This window comes from Arvicanthis niloticus, chromosome 9 (assembly GCF_011762505.2).
Source record: "Arvicanthis niloticus isolate mArvNil1 chromosome 9, mArvNil1.pat.X, whole genome shotgun sequence".
In the NCBI taxonomy this organism is placed as follows: Eukaryota; Metazoa; Chordata; class Mammalia; order Rodentia; family Muridae; genus Arvicanthis; species Arvicanthis niloticus.
In genome coordinates, this window is record NC_047666.1 from 40,184,523 (window position 1) to 40,199,166 (window position 14,644).

Below are 14,644 nucleotides of genomic sequence, written 5' to 3' on the forward strand. Positions count from 1 at the left end.
TAGGCTCCTTGGGAACCCACGGAGGACCACTGAGTTACTTCCTTTCTTCTCATGTTTGCCACTCAGATTTCCAACAGTAGCCCTGCTATCTCTTAGATGCTTGCTTGGTAAGAGTGTCCCATTTATTAGACAACCTTCCTGCTAGAACTTTAAGTACAATAGGTTCCCAAATGATTTACAATCAGATGCTAACAGAATGATTTATAATGTAATTAAATTTTAGATGAGTTAGAAGACAACATGCAGTCTTCTAGAAACCCAGGAACCATGTGGCCATGGGTGGATTTTTGTTCAACAGATGTGCCACAGAGAGAGTTAATAGAACTCCTGTGGGTTCGTGCAGAATAGAAAAGAATGTCCTACTGTTTCAGATTTTGACTGAGATGCTGTATGAAAATAGCTGGGCAGTTCTGACCTGGATCTGGCGATTGCCAATGACAGCATCTCTGGAGAGTCCATTCTCAACACTGAGCTGTGAAGTCATTACTCGATCTCAACTCTATGCCAGAAGGAAAACAAAACGTGCATAAACGATTTTGTTATATTCATTACCACAATTTCCACTGGGTCCCCACTTTGAGCCCCACATTGTGCAGTTCTTTTTGAAAGGATTATTTAACTTAATGTTCATAGACGCCTGAGTATTCCCACTTTGCAAGCTTGGAAAAGGTCTGTGTTTCTCTCAGGTTCATGAAGCCAGCGAGTGTCAGGTTTCAGATTTAAACCTTGCAATCCGTTCTACAATTGTGGTAGAGTACACGGATCTAGAGGATCTGTCTCCTCATTGGTACTAAAAGTTCTTGCCCTGGGTCAAGAGGGACTGCGTTGGTGCCCAAGCCTGTGGGATAGATGGATGAAACTAATAATTGGAATACACATGGAATAAACAAACGCAGTACGGAACTGAGTGGAGTGGATGGGATGGGTGAGTAGGCACAATGGGCTAGTCGGTGGGACAGCAAGTGGGTGGGTGGGAGAGTGAGTTTTCAGTGAGTGAATGCATGCTTGAGTTGGAGAGACAGTCTGAGGATAAATGGGTGGACTGGAGAGTGTGTGTGGGAGTATGAGTAGTCGAGTGGACGAATTGAACATGTGGTGAGCCTTCTCTACCTGAGCTCTGTGCATCTGGGTGCCCGTGGTGGGCTGCAGGGCCGCTACTCCACACAGTACGGTAAGGAGGGCTGCTCCACCCGAGTCAGCTCGCGCCTCCTCCCAATCCTCCCCCTGCTTCTCTTCTCCTCCCCCTCCTCCTCTTCCCAGTCCACCTCCGCCGCCGCCAGCTTCGACCCCAGTCCCGGGCGAGCCGGCCTGGACGCTGCGTCGCCGCGGGTAGCGATGCGCAGAGGGTCCGGGTCGCCCCGGGGCCGCCGCGCGGCACCATGAAGCTCCGCAGCAAGGCGGCAGCGCTGCTCCTGCTCGCGCTGGCCGTGCTGCTGCTGGCGCTGCTGTCCTTGCGCTCCCGCCGGGACCCGGAGCCCCCCGGCTTCCCCGCGCGCCCCGAGGCTGCCCCTCAGCGCCGCCACGCGCCGGTCCCCACGCTGCCTCCGGAGCCCCGTGCCTTTCCCGGAGCCTCTGGCCGGCGCTTCGCCAGGCGCCGGCCCCCGCGTCTGCGCCCCCGAGAGAGCCGCCCGCGCGCCGCCAGCCACGAGAAGTTGGCGAGGTGAGTCGTGGCAGCTTGGATCCCTCCCATTTGAGGTCCTGCGTCTCGCTTCCATCGCCGGTGCCAAGTTCAAGGACGACTTGGGGCTGGATGGATGGAGAGGCAGATTCCAAGTTTCACCCACTCTCTACCTCTTCCCATCCTGTCAAACACGCAGACCACCCTGGTGACACCCATGCACCTCCTCGAAGAAGAAGTGTCAGGGGAAAATGGCTTGTAATTAGGGGTCATAAGTGTCAGGGCGAAACGTGTGGTTGTGTTCTTGCTAACATGTGCTCTTTGTTTAATTTTTCAAAAGCCATCGCCAGGCAACTTGAGCTCATTCTCTTGTTTCACGGGAGAATTCAGAGTGAAAACCTAGATCTTGATGGAGTTGGAGAAGTTAAATGCTGAGCCAGGACTGGCTCGCGTTCGGTGCAAGCTCCGGTACCCGGGTGATGCCTGCGGGCGTCTGCCTCTGGTTGATTAGAAAGAAGTTTGCTAAGGAAGGAGGGGTGCGTGGCACAGGAGAGGCAGACTTTGGGTTTCCTGGTTTCTGTCTGTTGAAGCTACACGGTCGCCGAAGGCTCCCGCTGGGAAAGCTTCTTAACCTTCGACCCTGCCCTCTCCCCTCACGAGGCGGTCCACGCGGCTACCTTTCATCGCAGTGTTTTATCTTTGGTCGTGTTGTTACCAGATGTCCGCAGGTTAAGGATTCTCCTTTGTTCTGGAGGAGTTTTGAACACTCCCCCGGACTCTGTTTTCTCTGCTCCTTCTAACTGCTTTGCAACGACCACATTTGCTGGGCTCCCAGATTACTTGAAACAAGTTGAATTCTTTTTGACCATAATGACGAAGTCTGAGCGCTTTTTTTTTTTTTTAAACTGTAGTTAAGAGAAACACGAAACCTTAAGAATTAGCTGGGTCAGCTTTTCTCTCTTCCCTTGTAATACATGCAGAGATGGATATGTAGGGAGAGAAAATACCCCAGAAATCTTTTTTTTTAATTCATTAATTGTTTATTTTGTGTGTGTATGCTGAGGGAGGCATGTGTGGAGATCAGAAGTCGGTTTTCTCCTTCTATCTGGTATGTATCCGGGAATGGGTATCAGGTCCTCAGGCTTGGCAATGGCACCGTTACACACTGAAGCATCTTGCTTCCTCAATTTAAAACTTTGAAGTTATTAGAACTCTTGACAAGTTCTGAGTATGCACTTTTGAAAAATCAGCCTATTTCTGTTGTAAAATTAGTATAGAAGGGTTTTTTTCCCCCTCCAGTTTGTTGAGGTTCTTATTTACAGTAGATTATTTCAGAGTCAAAGTACAAGCTCGTTATGATGCTTAAGATAGTAAGAGCTGGCATCATTTAACACAATGTCAACAGCACCATGAAAAAATAGATATTAATAATCACACACACACACACACACACACTCGCGCGCGCACACACTTCTATCCATCCACACAGTAACTCTTCGATAGTGATCCACATAGTTCCCGATTCAAATGTAGATTCTCAGGTCCTACAGAATCTTAAAACGTGGGAGCAGAGTCAATCTATGTGGTCGTCTCTCTCCTTTGCACTCTGTATATGCGTAGGTATCTGCGCACGTGAACACCAGAGGTTGAGATCCGGTGTCTTCCTCAGTTCTGTCCACCTTTTTTTTTTTTTTTTTGAGACATGGCCCCTCACTGAACATATTGCTTGCAGATTTGGCTGCCATCAAACCCCAGGCTGCTAGCAAATCCTCCTGTCTCCACCTCCCCAGAGCTACAATTTCAGGACTTGCTTGGGGAGCTGAACTCAGGTCTTCCTCCTTGAGCCTGCCTGCTCTTTTTATCAATGGAGCCATCTCCTCATCCCGAAGCTTTACTTTGAGGACACATTGGCTTGGTAGAGCTGCCCCACCATGCACCATTAGTATTAGCTAAGGTATACAGACTGTGGATTAGAAGAACAGTTTGTGCAGGGCTCACAGGTAAGAGGCAGATGAGGCTAAAGACACCCAGGCAGCCTGGGACCGGAACCTTCTGAGCTGCTGTCAGGCAACAGTCTTGCCTGCAATTCATCACTGCACTGAGGTTTTTTTTTTTTTTTTTTTTTTTTTTTTTTTTTCCTAAAGAAGCATCACGGATTCTCGACTGTGTCTCATTCTTCAAGGTGTTGGGAACACTGGGGCAGCATCTTCTTGTCTCCATCTGAACAAATTGGCTCTGACTTGCAGGAGATCATGAATAGAATCCCAATGGGTGCTAAGGAGAAAGTATATTGCCGCAGGCAACAAGCTCCTGGAAGCCATTTTTCTTTTGAACATATCTCTTAGATGATCATGGAAATGATGTTCAACGCCACAGGAATAAAGAACTACTTCACAAACCATGGAAAGAGTGAAAAAAAAAAAAAACCTGCCATTGGGCATCTCAGACTCAAATACATAAACAGTTGACATTTTCTGGGATTTTTTTTTCTTTCTTTTGCTACCTCCATAGCAAGGGTAACTCAAGGTTTTAAATGAAAAGCGAGCAGGAGGGGGCAGATCCCCACCGACTCCTTTATTGCTTTTCAAATTCTGCCTGGGTGAAATTTTTGTGGTTGAGAAGGAATTTCATGTAGGGAGGAAGAGAAAGCCTCGTGGCTTAATCTTTTTACGTGGCCAGAATCCAGAGGAGATGAGAGGCTGCCTGATCTCATTTCTCCTGCATGATGAAGGTCAGATTTGTGGCCGTGGTTGGCAGGAAGCTTGAGGGTGGATGGGACCCAGCCGGCCACCTGCTGGCCACACAGAGCCCAGGCCGGCCTCCTCAGGGCCCTGCTCTAAGTGAACGAAGTTCTGCCACGTCAGTGTGGAGAACGAAGCTTTCTTCCACATCTTGTTTTCATTTTCAGCAAATTTTCCATGGGCTTGCCTGGTTAGCAGGCAGACCCTACAATTTTGGAACTAGCCATTTGTATGCAATCTGTCCTGGGGTGGCTTCCTTCTATATAAACATGAAGCCTTGTGGGGTAAGGGCTGGGCTTTCCAGTCATGAGTGCAAACTCAAAACGGCCATCATCCTGGAAGTAGCCATCACTGTAGAGCCCAGGAGAAATAAAATTCTCCTTCTGTTTTGGTTTAGTGATTATTTATACCTGGCTGGCTTCAAAAAAAAAAAAAAAAAAAAAAAGAAGAATTTGAGGTGACTATAGTAAAAAATTCATATGCAATAAAATCATTAAAATAATTGTAGAAAAAGGCCATGGGGGGGGGGGGAGTAGTAAGCACTGTTTGGTAAAATGGAGAGCACTATTACTGAAAGACTAAGTGCTAAATTTAGCTCTGCGCTTCCTGGCAGCCTTATAAGAAAGGGAACATGGTGAGCTGCCTAATCTTCAGTAGATGATAAGAGAAGTTTACAAAGAGATTTTGGAAAAACAAAAGAAGCTAAATTTTTAAAATAAGAGTTTTACTTGGGAATGAATAGGTTTCAGACTTTAAAAGATTGCATTTCCATTTTGCTTCCGAAAACTCTCTGAGCCTACATGTGGAAAGAGAAGTTTAATGTAACTGGGGATCAGCAATATAAATAGAGTCGAAGGATGACCCGTTAGTAAAGTGGTTGGTGTGCAGGTGTGAGCACCTGAGTTTGGATCTCCAGAACTCAGGCACAGCTGGATGCAGTAACATCTGTTCCCCCAGCCTCCCTACCTTGAGATGGGAGGCTTAGAAAGGAGACACACCCAGAATCCTAAGGTCTGTCTAGCCTGGCATATATGCCTGCCTTAGACTTTTTGGAAGGCAAGGACAGACTCCCTAAGGGTGTCCTTCAGCAAGCAAGCAATGCGGTATAGTGCACACACACGGCAGTGCACTCTTACACACAAACACACGCATATGTGCACACAAATACTAAGAAGGGAAAAGAAGGAGAGTTCAGAAGAAGGTTCTGATCCCAAACAATTTTCTCCTTTCCTTCATTTATAAAAATGAGCAGATTTATCCCAAGGTTCCTGAGATCTCATCCAGCTCTGATGTGATGATCAGGTCGACTTCATCTGCAAGACTGCAACCATGACTGTCACTTGCAAGAGTGGCTGCTCATTCCCCGGCACTATCCCACCTTACTGATTGCGCAGACTCAGACCTCCTCCTGAACTCTATTCTTTGTTTTTTGAGCTAGCCTGTTTTCTCTTAAAATACGGCTTCTTTCAGGATTTAAAAAAAAAAAAAAAAAAACCCGCTACGTGTACGTATTTATTTTGTGAGTATATGTATGCGAGCTTGTGACATGGTGCATATGTGTTCAGATGAGACAACTTGCAGGAGCTGGTTCTTTTCTTCTACTATGTTGGTTCTGAGATTGAACTCAAGCTGTCAGGTTTAGCAGCAAGTTCCTTCCCCATGGAATCGAAATCATCTAGTCAGCCCCTAAACCGTGGTTTCTGAGAAAGACTTCAGCTCCCTCCTAGTCTAGTCCCATGGTATGTCTCTGTCAATACACTCCACAGTTGTTGGGCAAATGTTTCTGGCACATAGACTGCCAAGCATTTGCTGTGCGGTGGAGGATGGAATCTCCATCCTCCTGGGATTGCAAGGAGGCGGAGACAATAGAGGAGCTGGCTGCACTTGGCCGCCTCCCCAGCCACCCCAGTGAGAGGAAATGCTTCTTTGCTCATCACCAGTTTCCTGCGGTTCCCTTTGATCTAGGAGAGGAGTCTCATCAGAGGGTTCATGCCTGAACAAAGGTCTCAGTAAACAGGGGTGATGTCATGTCATGTCATGTAGCAGAATCTATCTGTGGCCCTCTCGGAATTAGATGGGGGCCTTAGAGGACAGTCAAGATTTCAAGGTCTTGAGTAATATCTATGATGTTATGTAGCTTGAGTCTTGATGCTCTTCACAGATCAGTTTTTAATCGTGTGTGTGTGTGTGTGTGTGTGTGTGTGTGTGTGTGTGTGTCGGGGGGGTGAGAGGGCAAGAGAAATCGCATTCATGTGCATGTGCACATGTGGTAGGTGGGCCGAGGACAATTTTCCAGACTCAGCTCTTTCCTTCCACCATGTAGGTCCCAGAAATTGAACTCAATTTGTGAGGCTTGGTGGCAAGCACTTTTACTTGCTGAGGCATCTTGTCTACCACAGAGCTCAGTTTTGTTTGTTTGGTTTTTGTTTTGTTTTGGTTTGGTTTGGTTTTGTTTGGTTTTTACACACACACACACATACACACACACACACACATACACAGAGCTATTCAAATTAGTCCTGTTAGCTTTGTCACAAAACATACTTCCTTTGGATGCTGCCATGGCCTATTCTGGTTTGAGCCGGTCTACTTTAGCACTCTCTACAGTTCACTTTCTATACAGCTGTGGAAATAATCTCGAACAACTTAGACCAAAGCAGGTCACTATGTGGGCTTAAAGCTGTCCTGTGTGTGTGTATGTGTGTGTGTGTGTGTGTGTGTGTGTGTGTGTGTCATCACACTAAGAATACAATGTGTTTCCTTGGGTGGAAGAGATAGGCCAAGCTGGGAAAGCATGTTCCTTGTAAGTTAAATCTCCAGGATCGACATAAAATACAGTCCCAGCAGTCCTGTGGTGAGATGAAAGGTGGAGACAGAATTGCCCAGAATCCCGAGGACTAGCTAACCTGCAGTGTGCAGCACATCATCAGAAACAACAAGAGAGACCCTTACTCAGCAAGGTGGAAAACCCCAAAAGTTGTCCTCTGACCCCCACACATGTGTATGTCCCCACACAAATAAATAAACAAATAATCTTTTTTTTTTTTTTTCCCAGACAGAGTTTCTCTGTGTAGCTCTGGCTGTCCTGGAACTCACTCTGTAGACCAGGCTGACCTCGAAACAAGTTTAATTTCTCTATGTGGTCATTGACCCCTTCCCTCTATCAGCCCAGCTTCATCCTCTGCCTTCATCTCTTTCTAGCCTCCCTTTCATCACTGGGTCTCCTTCCCTGTTTGCATCCTCAAATGCAAACAGGGTCGTCATCTCTTTTGGGTCTATGTCCCAATGTCTTATTCGCAAAGCTGCCTTCCAAGCTGTGCAGATGTGCACAATCCCCACCCCCTAGGTCTCCTAACGAATCCTGGCCAGTAGTTTGTTTTCATATCGTTCAAAGCCTCCTGAGCATTGTGTTTGACTGACCACGCCCATCTCAAGTGTACTTCCTGCCTCATTAATCAGCTATCCCTGACAGTTGACACACAGATGACCTCATTCATGGTGGGCATCCAGTGAATATTTATGGAACAGACTAGAGATCAGAGGCAGGGTCCACATTGTCTCAGATAGTTTCCAGCCTCTGTGACCAGTAAGCTCCTCCTCTGCTAGGGTTCAACTGTATTGATGAAGTCACACTGAGATATTATTATTTGTTATTAATGTTCATTTAGATTTTCTATTCCAGGGTGTGGTGGTTTGAAAAAATGTCCCCCATTGGCCCATAGGGTGTGGCACTATTAGGACTAGGGTATGGGATTTGAGGTCTGAGAAGCTCAAGCTAGACCCAGTGGCTCACTTCACTTCTGCTGCCTGTGGATCAAGATGTAGAACTCTGAGCTCCTTCTCCAGCCCCATGTCTGACTGCATGCCATCATGCTTCTCGCCATGACAACCAGCCCCAATGAAATGTTTTCCTTTGTAAGAGTTGCTATGGTCATGGTGTCTCTATAGCAATGGAAACCCTAACTAACGCACAGGGTCTCACTGAGCGGACTTTGTTGTATGTTGTTGTCCTTTCAGGCTGGACTCTACAGTAGTTTCTCAGACTGCCTGTTTCTGACAGGTTTTGGGGTTGCTTTTGGGTTTTGTTATGGAAATGTAAGGATCTGGGCAGTTTGGAAGAACACTGGCAGGTTGTCCTAGGAAGGTCTCATCAGAATCCGTGAAGTGTTTTCTGATCATCTGGCTTCTGAGTTATAGAGATCTCGAGGGAAACCATCTCCATGTATCAGTTCTCATGTGTACTGTCTATAAGGCTCACGTTGGGTTGGCGGCATACAGTGGTACACACATTTATTGATTGCCAGCACCGAGGAGGCAGAGACAGGCAGATCTCTGTGAGTTCAAGGGCAGCCTTTTCTGTGTAGACAGTTCCAGGCCAGCCAGGCTACAAAACTGAAAGCAAACCAAACCAAACCAAACCAACAAACAAAAAGATTCACACCTACTAATTTGGGCTTGGCCCCTGGCTGGGGTGCTGAGGTGGGACTTGCTGGGTTTCTGCTCTGGGTGGTTGTCCTAGCTCCCTCTCTGTTCTGCATACAAGACTGTGGTTTATGTTTGCTTCTGATCTTTGCTCTGATCTTTGTGGCCGGAGTGTTGACTTAACTTATTTCAGAAGAGCTTGGCATCCCTTCTGATTCTTCACCTGTCATTTCCTTGATTGTTTCCATCGGTCTAGACTCAAGCATCTCCATGCTTTACGTTGTGCCTCAGTATGGCTGTTGTGTTGGCAAAACTGTTTCCATTTTGGCCAATTGACGTCGAGTGTCTCCTTAATGCATTTTTGGCTTGGCTTTGTGTTCGGCATCAAGCCTGGGATCTCACACATAATATGCAAGCACTCTCCCACTAAGCCACAGACAAGCCCGGTTTTATGTGTAGTTTGGCTGGGGGTTGGGTATTTCTTTACTCTCTGGTACTATATAAAATGCTCCAGGCCTATCCTGTACAGTCATTATATTAGCTTTTTCTTCAAGGAGATCTGGTAACTTGTGTGTGTTGGGGGAGGGGACAGGAGCAGTACTTGTGACTAAGAGCCTAGTGACACTAGGCATGCTTACTGGGATGCTATATTCTTATAGGCCTTCAAAGCCACCAGAGCAAAATGAATATATGTATATGCATATAATTATCTGTGTATTTTCATACCTCTCAAATCTTTCCATATATGGACATCAATGGCTACATTAAGCTAAACATGGGTTCCTGTTGATGTCCCCATTTCTAACTTTCATGAATCCTTCTTGCTTCCTTCCCTCTCATGAGCAGGAGAGGGGTGGTTTTAGTTTCCCTGAAGCTCCTCTCAAATCCCATTAGCTCTGCTTGATTTGAATGACTGTAATTTGGAGGGAAGGAGAAGGAAAGGATAGAGGGTCAGATTTGCATCATCTCAGCCAACTGATGTAAGCTAAGCAAGCCTCATCCCTTGATACTACCCACACCACCTGGGGGAGCCTGTATGGTAGATGTTATGCTTGGCACTTGACTTCCATTTTCCCAGCACCTCCACAACACTTTTGTGGACCACAGCACCAAGGGGTAGATGGCTTAAGCCCACAACGGCAACCCATTCCAGTGTGTAAGCTTTGTGTATCCAGGACTAAGTGTGCCAACCCATTCATTTCTCTAGCCAGAGTTATTCACCCAAAGGAATCAACTTAGAATATTGGACAGAAGACTCTATCTTCTAGGTAAAACCAGAGGAATCTCCCCAGCTCCTCCTGAGGAAATCAGCTGTAGGGTGAAAGCTTCATTTGGGGCAGTAGAGAAAGAAAAAGAATGAAGGGGCTATATTAGTTACCTTTCTAAACATTCTGACAAACTGCCCGACACAGGCAGCTTAGGGAAGGAAGTGTTTAGTTTGGCTTACAGTTGAGGGTACAGTCCATCCTAGTGGGAAAGTCATTGTAGCAGGAGCCCGACAGAGGATCACCTAACAGCCACATTCACGAAGCAGAGATGAAAGACAGTGCTTGGTCCACTTTGTCCTTTTAATTCAGTCCAGGACCCCAGACTAAGGAATGGTGTCTCTTACACTTAGGAGTGTGTCTTCGTCCTTCTGTTAGCCTAGAAACTCCATTACAGATATACATAGATGTTTGTTTCCATAATGATCCTACATCCTGTCATGTTGACAACCAATATTATCCATTGTAGGTACCTTGAGAACATTGTTGAGGCTCAGAATGAGTCTTGAGGTCCATCCAGCCTGCGATCCTCCCGTTACACATGCTGGAATTGCATCTAGCTGAACTAGATTTCCTTAATCAAAATCTTGGAGCCATTGATGAAGACAGAGGGGGATGATTTCAGGGGTACACAGGAAGGAAGCATCTGGTGCTCTATAGCAGCCATTTTCTGTGCTTAATTGTATCCTAAGCTGTGGGTGATTTAAGGTAGGTAACCTCTGGTCCACTGAGAAATCTGAACTGCATTGAGAGAGTATGGAAACCCACATGGGGTGGACATGCGAGGCTACAGGGCAGTGCAGAGGCACTGGATCAGGGTGATGTGGTCCCATCTTCAGTTTGAAGGTCAGCTCTGCTTTCCACCCACAGTGTTGTTCCAACCTTTTCTAGCTCCCAGAACCTAACAGGTTCCTCTGCTCTCTGAATCTAGTTTGGTTTTCCTATCTGTCACCTACCCCCCCCCCCCCCCGAGTAAACACAACTAACTTAGACTCACAGCACCTGTTCTTAATGCCTTTACTAAATTCAGTCAACACTGGACAAATTAACACTTCCTCCACACACATAACACAGGCTAGGTTCTTTGGAAGGAAATTTGATAACAGTTTTATTTTCCTTCTTATTTTCATCTACAATTTAATCAACTTTTACAGTACCTGTGTTTCATCTCAATGTAAAAATCAACAAAGGATGAGAATTTTATTGATGATAAAGTTCATTTTATATTTCTTCAGAATATTTCCCAGAATTTGGCTAATTTTAGATGAGGTTCTGAAAACTACCCCTGGGAAAAAAAGGAGTTTCTTGACTTGATTCCTTATTGGTTTCTTTTCTTTTCTTTTCTTTTCTTTTCTTTTCTTTTCTTTTCTTTTCTTTTCTCTTCTCCCCCCCCCCCCCCCCCCCCCCGAGACAGGGTTTCTCTGTGTAGCCCTGGCTGTCCTGGAACTCACTCTGTAGACCAGGCTGGCCTCGAACTCAGAAATCCGCCTGTCTCTGCCTCCCAAGTGCTGGGATTAAAGGCGTGCACCACCACCACCCGGCTTGATTACTTTTCTTGTTGCAGTGACAAAAAACTTAAAACTGCACCTTAGGTAGGTAAGGGTTAATTTTGACTCACAATTTGAGGGTCCAGTCTGCCATCATGAAGCAGATGGTCACCTTGCATCTGCAGTCAGGAAGCAGGCTCAGTTTTCTTTGTCCTTTTTATTCAGTCCAGGACCCCAGCTATCTTAGTTAGGGTTTTACTGCTGTGAACAGACACTGTGACCAAGGCAACTCTTATATAGACAACATTTAATTGGGGCTGGCTTACAGATTCAGAGGTTCAGTCCACTATCATCAAGATAGGGGAGCATGGCAGCATCCAGGCAGGCATGGTGCAGGCAGAGCTGAGAGTTCTATATCTTCATCTGAAGGCTGCTAGAATGCTGAGACAAGGCCACACCCACAAGGCCACACCTACTCCAACAAGGCCACACCTCCTAACAGTGCCACCCTCTGGGCCAACCATATACAAACCATCAAAGCAGCCCAAGGGATAATGTGCCCCACCCAGCCCCGCTGCATTGATGGGCAGGTCTTCCCACTTCAGTTAAACCTTTCTAGTAATACCCTCACAGACATACCCAGATGTGTGTTTCCAGTCAAGCTGACAGTGGAGGGTAACCATCATAGCCCCTCTATTGAAAGTCCCTGATTTTGTGCCAGTAGAGTGGTCGCTTAAACGTGACTTTCACATGATGACATGACTGTTAGTACATGAACTATTGTAATCTTCTGGCAGAAATGCATACTGTTTAATATGGGGCCCACATCTCCCACAGGACATAAAGAATGCATAATCAAAGAAATGACTTTCTTCTAAGGATGTGGAAACCAAGACCCAGAGAAGTCAAATAAGGATGGGTATAAAGCATCTGGTACAGGGCTGACTCACTTCCCCCCCCCCCCCCCCCCCCCCCCCCCCCCCCCCGAGTAGTTGGTTGTCCTGGGCACCATCACTGCCCATCGTTTGTTAGAGCGTAAACTGCACCCAGATGCCTTATGTGTGACTCGGAATACATCGATCTTCAGAAATCCTTGGCTCTCTTGCAAGCTCACTGGTGAGATGAGATGGTGCAAATGAAGTGCCTGCTTGGGGCATGTGGCACAAGGAACTGTGGGTGGCAGAGACAGCACACAGGCACATTTGAGCAGTCTCTATTGAAAGGGGGAGGAGTTCAGACATGAGAACACTGAGACTTGCTTTCCATGTATATGGATGGACACAAGGCCCTGTCTCCTGGCATGACTAACAGCTGATAGAGTGTAGGAGACAGAGAAGCCTTTTGACTGACTCCTAGAGAGTTCCAGACCTAGTATTTTGGCTGACTAGAATTTTGATGTCTCTTCAAGTACCAGTGGTTTTAGTCTTAAGACAGAAGGGTGTGGGCCACACATTTCCTGAGAATTAAGCAGTGTGCTCCAGGAGACTCCATGCCAGATTCTATCCGTGACATAATCTCCTCAGAGTCATGGCTGTGGTGAGGTGTAAACCTTTGTGCTCCATTTTCTTCCTCTCATTTTTTTTTTTGACAATTTTTAGGTCTTAATATTGTCAGACTAGCCGGGCGGTGGTGGTGCACGCCTTTAATCCCAGCACTTGGGAGGCAGAGGCAGGTGGATTTCTGAGTTCAAGGCCAGCCTCGTCTACCGAGTGAGTTCCAGGATAGCCAAGGCTATACAGAGAAACCCTGTCTCAACCCCCCCCCCCCAAAAAAAATTATTGTCAGACTAATGACCACAAAGTCATACACATTCAAGAAATAGATTTCCTTATCTGAAGAGAGAATGGGTTAGTGGAAACCCAAGTCATTGTCTGAGAATTTTACAAAGTGTGCCCACCCTTTAATTTGGTCGGCAACAAATTAGACCTTGTATGCTTTTTGCTGAGCTGCCTCCCAGCCTGGTTTGAGCACGAATACAACGTATTTAGAGAAACAGGAGAATGCCTGATAAAAATAATATTTAATTATAAACATGATGATAATGACTATTTAATCGTTACTTTAGGGACAGTACTGACTGAGCCAGGAAGGCTGGCACATACCTGTAATCCTAGCACTAGAGAGCTAGAGAGAAAGGGAGGGAGGGAGGAGGAAGAGAAGGAAGGAGGGATAAAGAGAGAGGGGGAGGGAAGGAAGAGAGAGAGAGAGAGAGAGAGAGAGAGAGAGAGAGAGAGAGAGAGAAAGAGAGAGAGACCACTCACATGTGGTTACTGGTTAGCTTTCTTTTGCTGTGATAAAACACTGTCCAAACCACTTGGATATGAAAGAGTTTGTTTAGGTTACTGGTCACACTCCATCATCAAAGGAAACCAAGGCAGGAAACTGGGGTCAGGAACTGATGCAGAGGCCAAGGAGAAACACTGCTGGCTGGCTTGAGCTTCATAATTTGCTCAGTCTGCTTTCCTTCTCCACAGTAGTCTGGGAGTGGGCCCGCCAACATCAATCATTAATCAAGAAAGCCCAACAGATCTGCCCACAGGTCAGTCCAAGGGAGCTGATTCCTCAATGGAGGTTCCTTCTCCCCAGGGTTGACATCGGAAGCTAACTATGACAGGCGCTAAGCATGTTGTATGCAGCATTACTTCACTGAATCTCCACTGTCACCTAAAAGGTCACTCCTGTTACTGGGTAAGTCAGAACATCCTTACTAGCAGGCAGTAGGGGTCTATCCCATGCACAGTATTGCTTCATCATGAACTGACTCAAAACTAGAGACTAGTAGAGAAGAGTCCAGTTACAAGATGTGACCAAGACCATCCTGCCTCTATCTTTAAGCTTTGTGTGAATGACACTCTCAGCTGCTCTTGTCCTATGGAACAAGCAGATCTGGGCTTGTCCCCTTAGGTCGCAGGCACCTGCACTTTCTGATGGCCACACCCAGGACATGTACCTGCAGCTGTGAGGGTAAGAGGCTTTGGTTCAAATCTCATGGGCTGATAACTGAGGAGCAGTTCCCTTCAAATATAATTGAGGTGGTCTTCTCTGACACTTTGTTTTTTATTGTATGAAAAAATTTAATTAAGAATATAAAAATAAATACTCACAGGGGAA

The 14,644-nt window shown here is 46.3% G+C and overlaps 1 protein-coding gene across 1 annotated transcript in view; it reads left to right on the plus strand.

The window, feature by feature from the left end:
- The first annotated feature begins 1,288 nt into the window (after nucleotides 1-1,288).
- Gxylt2 (glucoside xylosyltransferase 2) overlaps nucleotides 1,289-14,644 on the plus strand; it is a 96,722-nt gene continuing 83,366 nt past the window's right edge. The window contains exon 1 of the mRNA XM_034512104.2: nucleotides 1,289-1,660. Within this exon, the coding sequence (XP_034367995.1) occupies nucleotides 1,380-1,660 (281 nt within the window). The 5' untranslated portion in view covers nucleotides 1,289-1,379. The remainder of the gene's footprint in view (nucleotides 1,661-14,644) is intronic.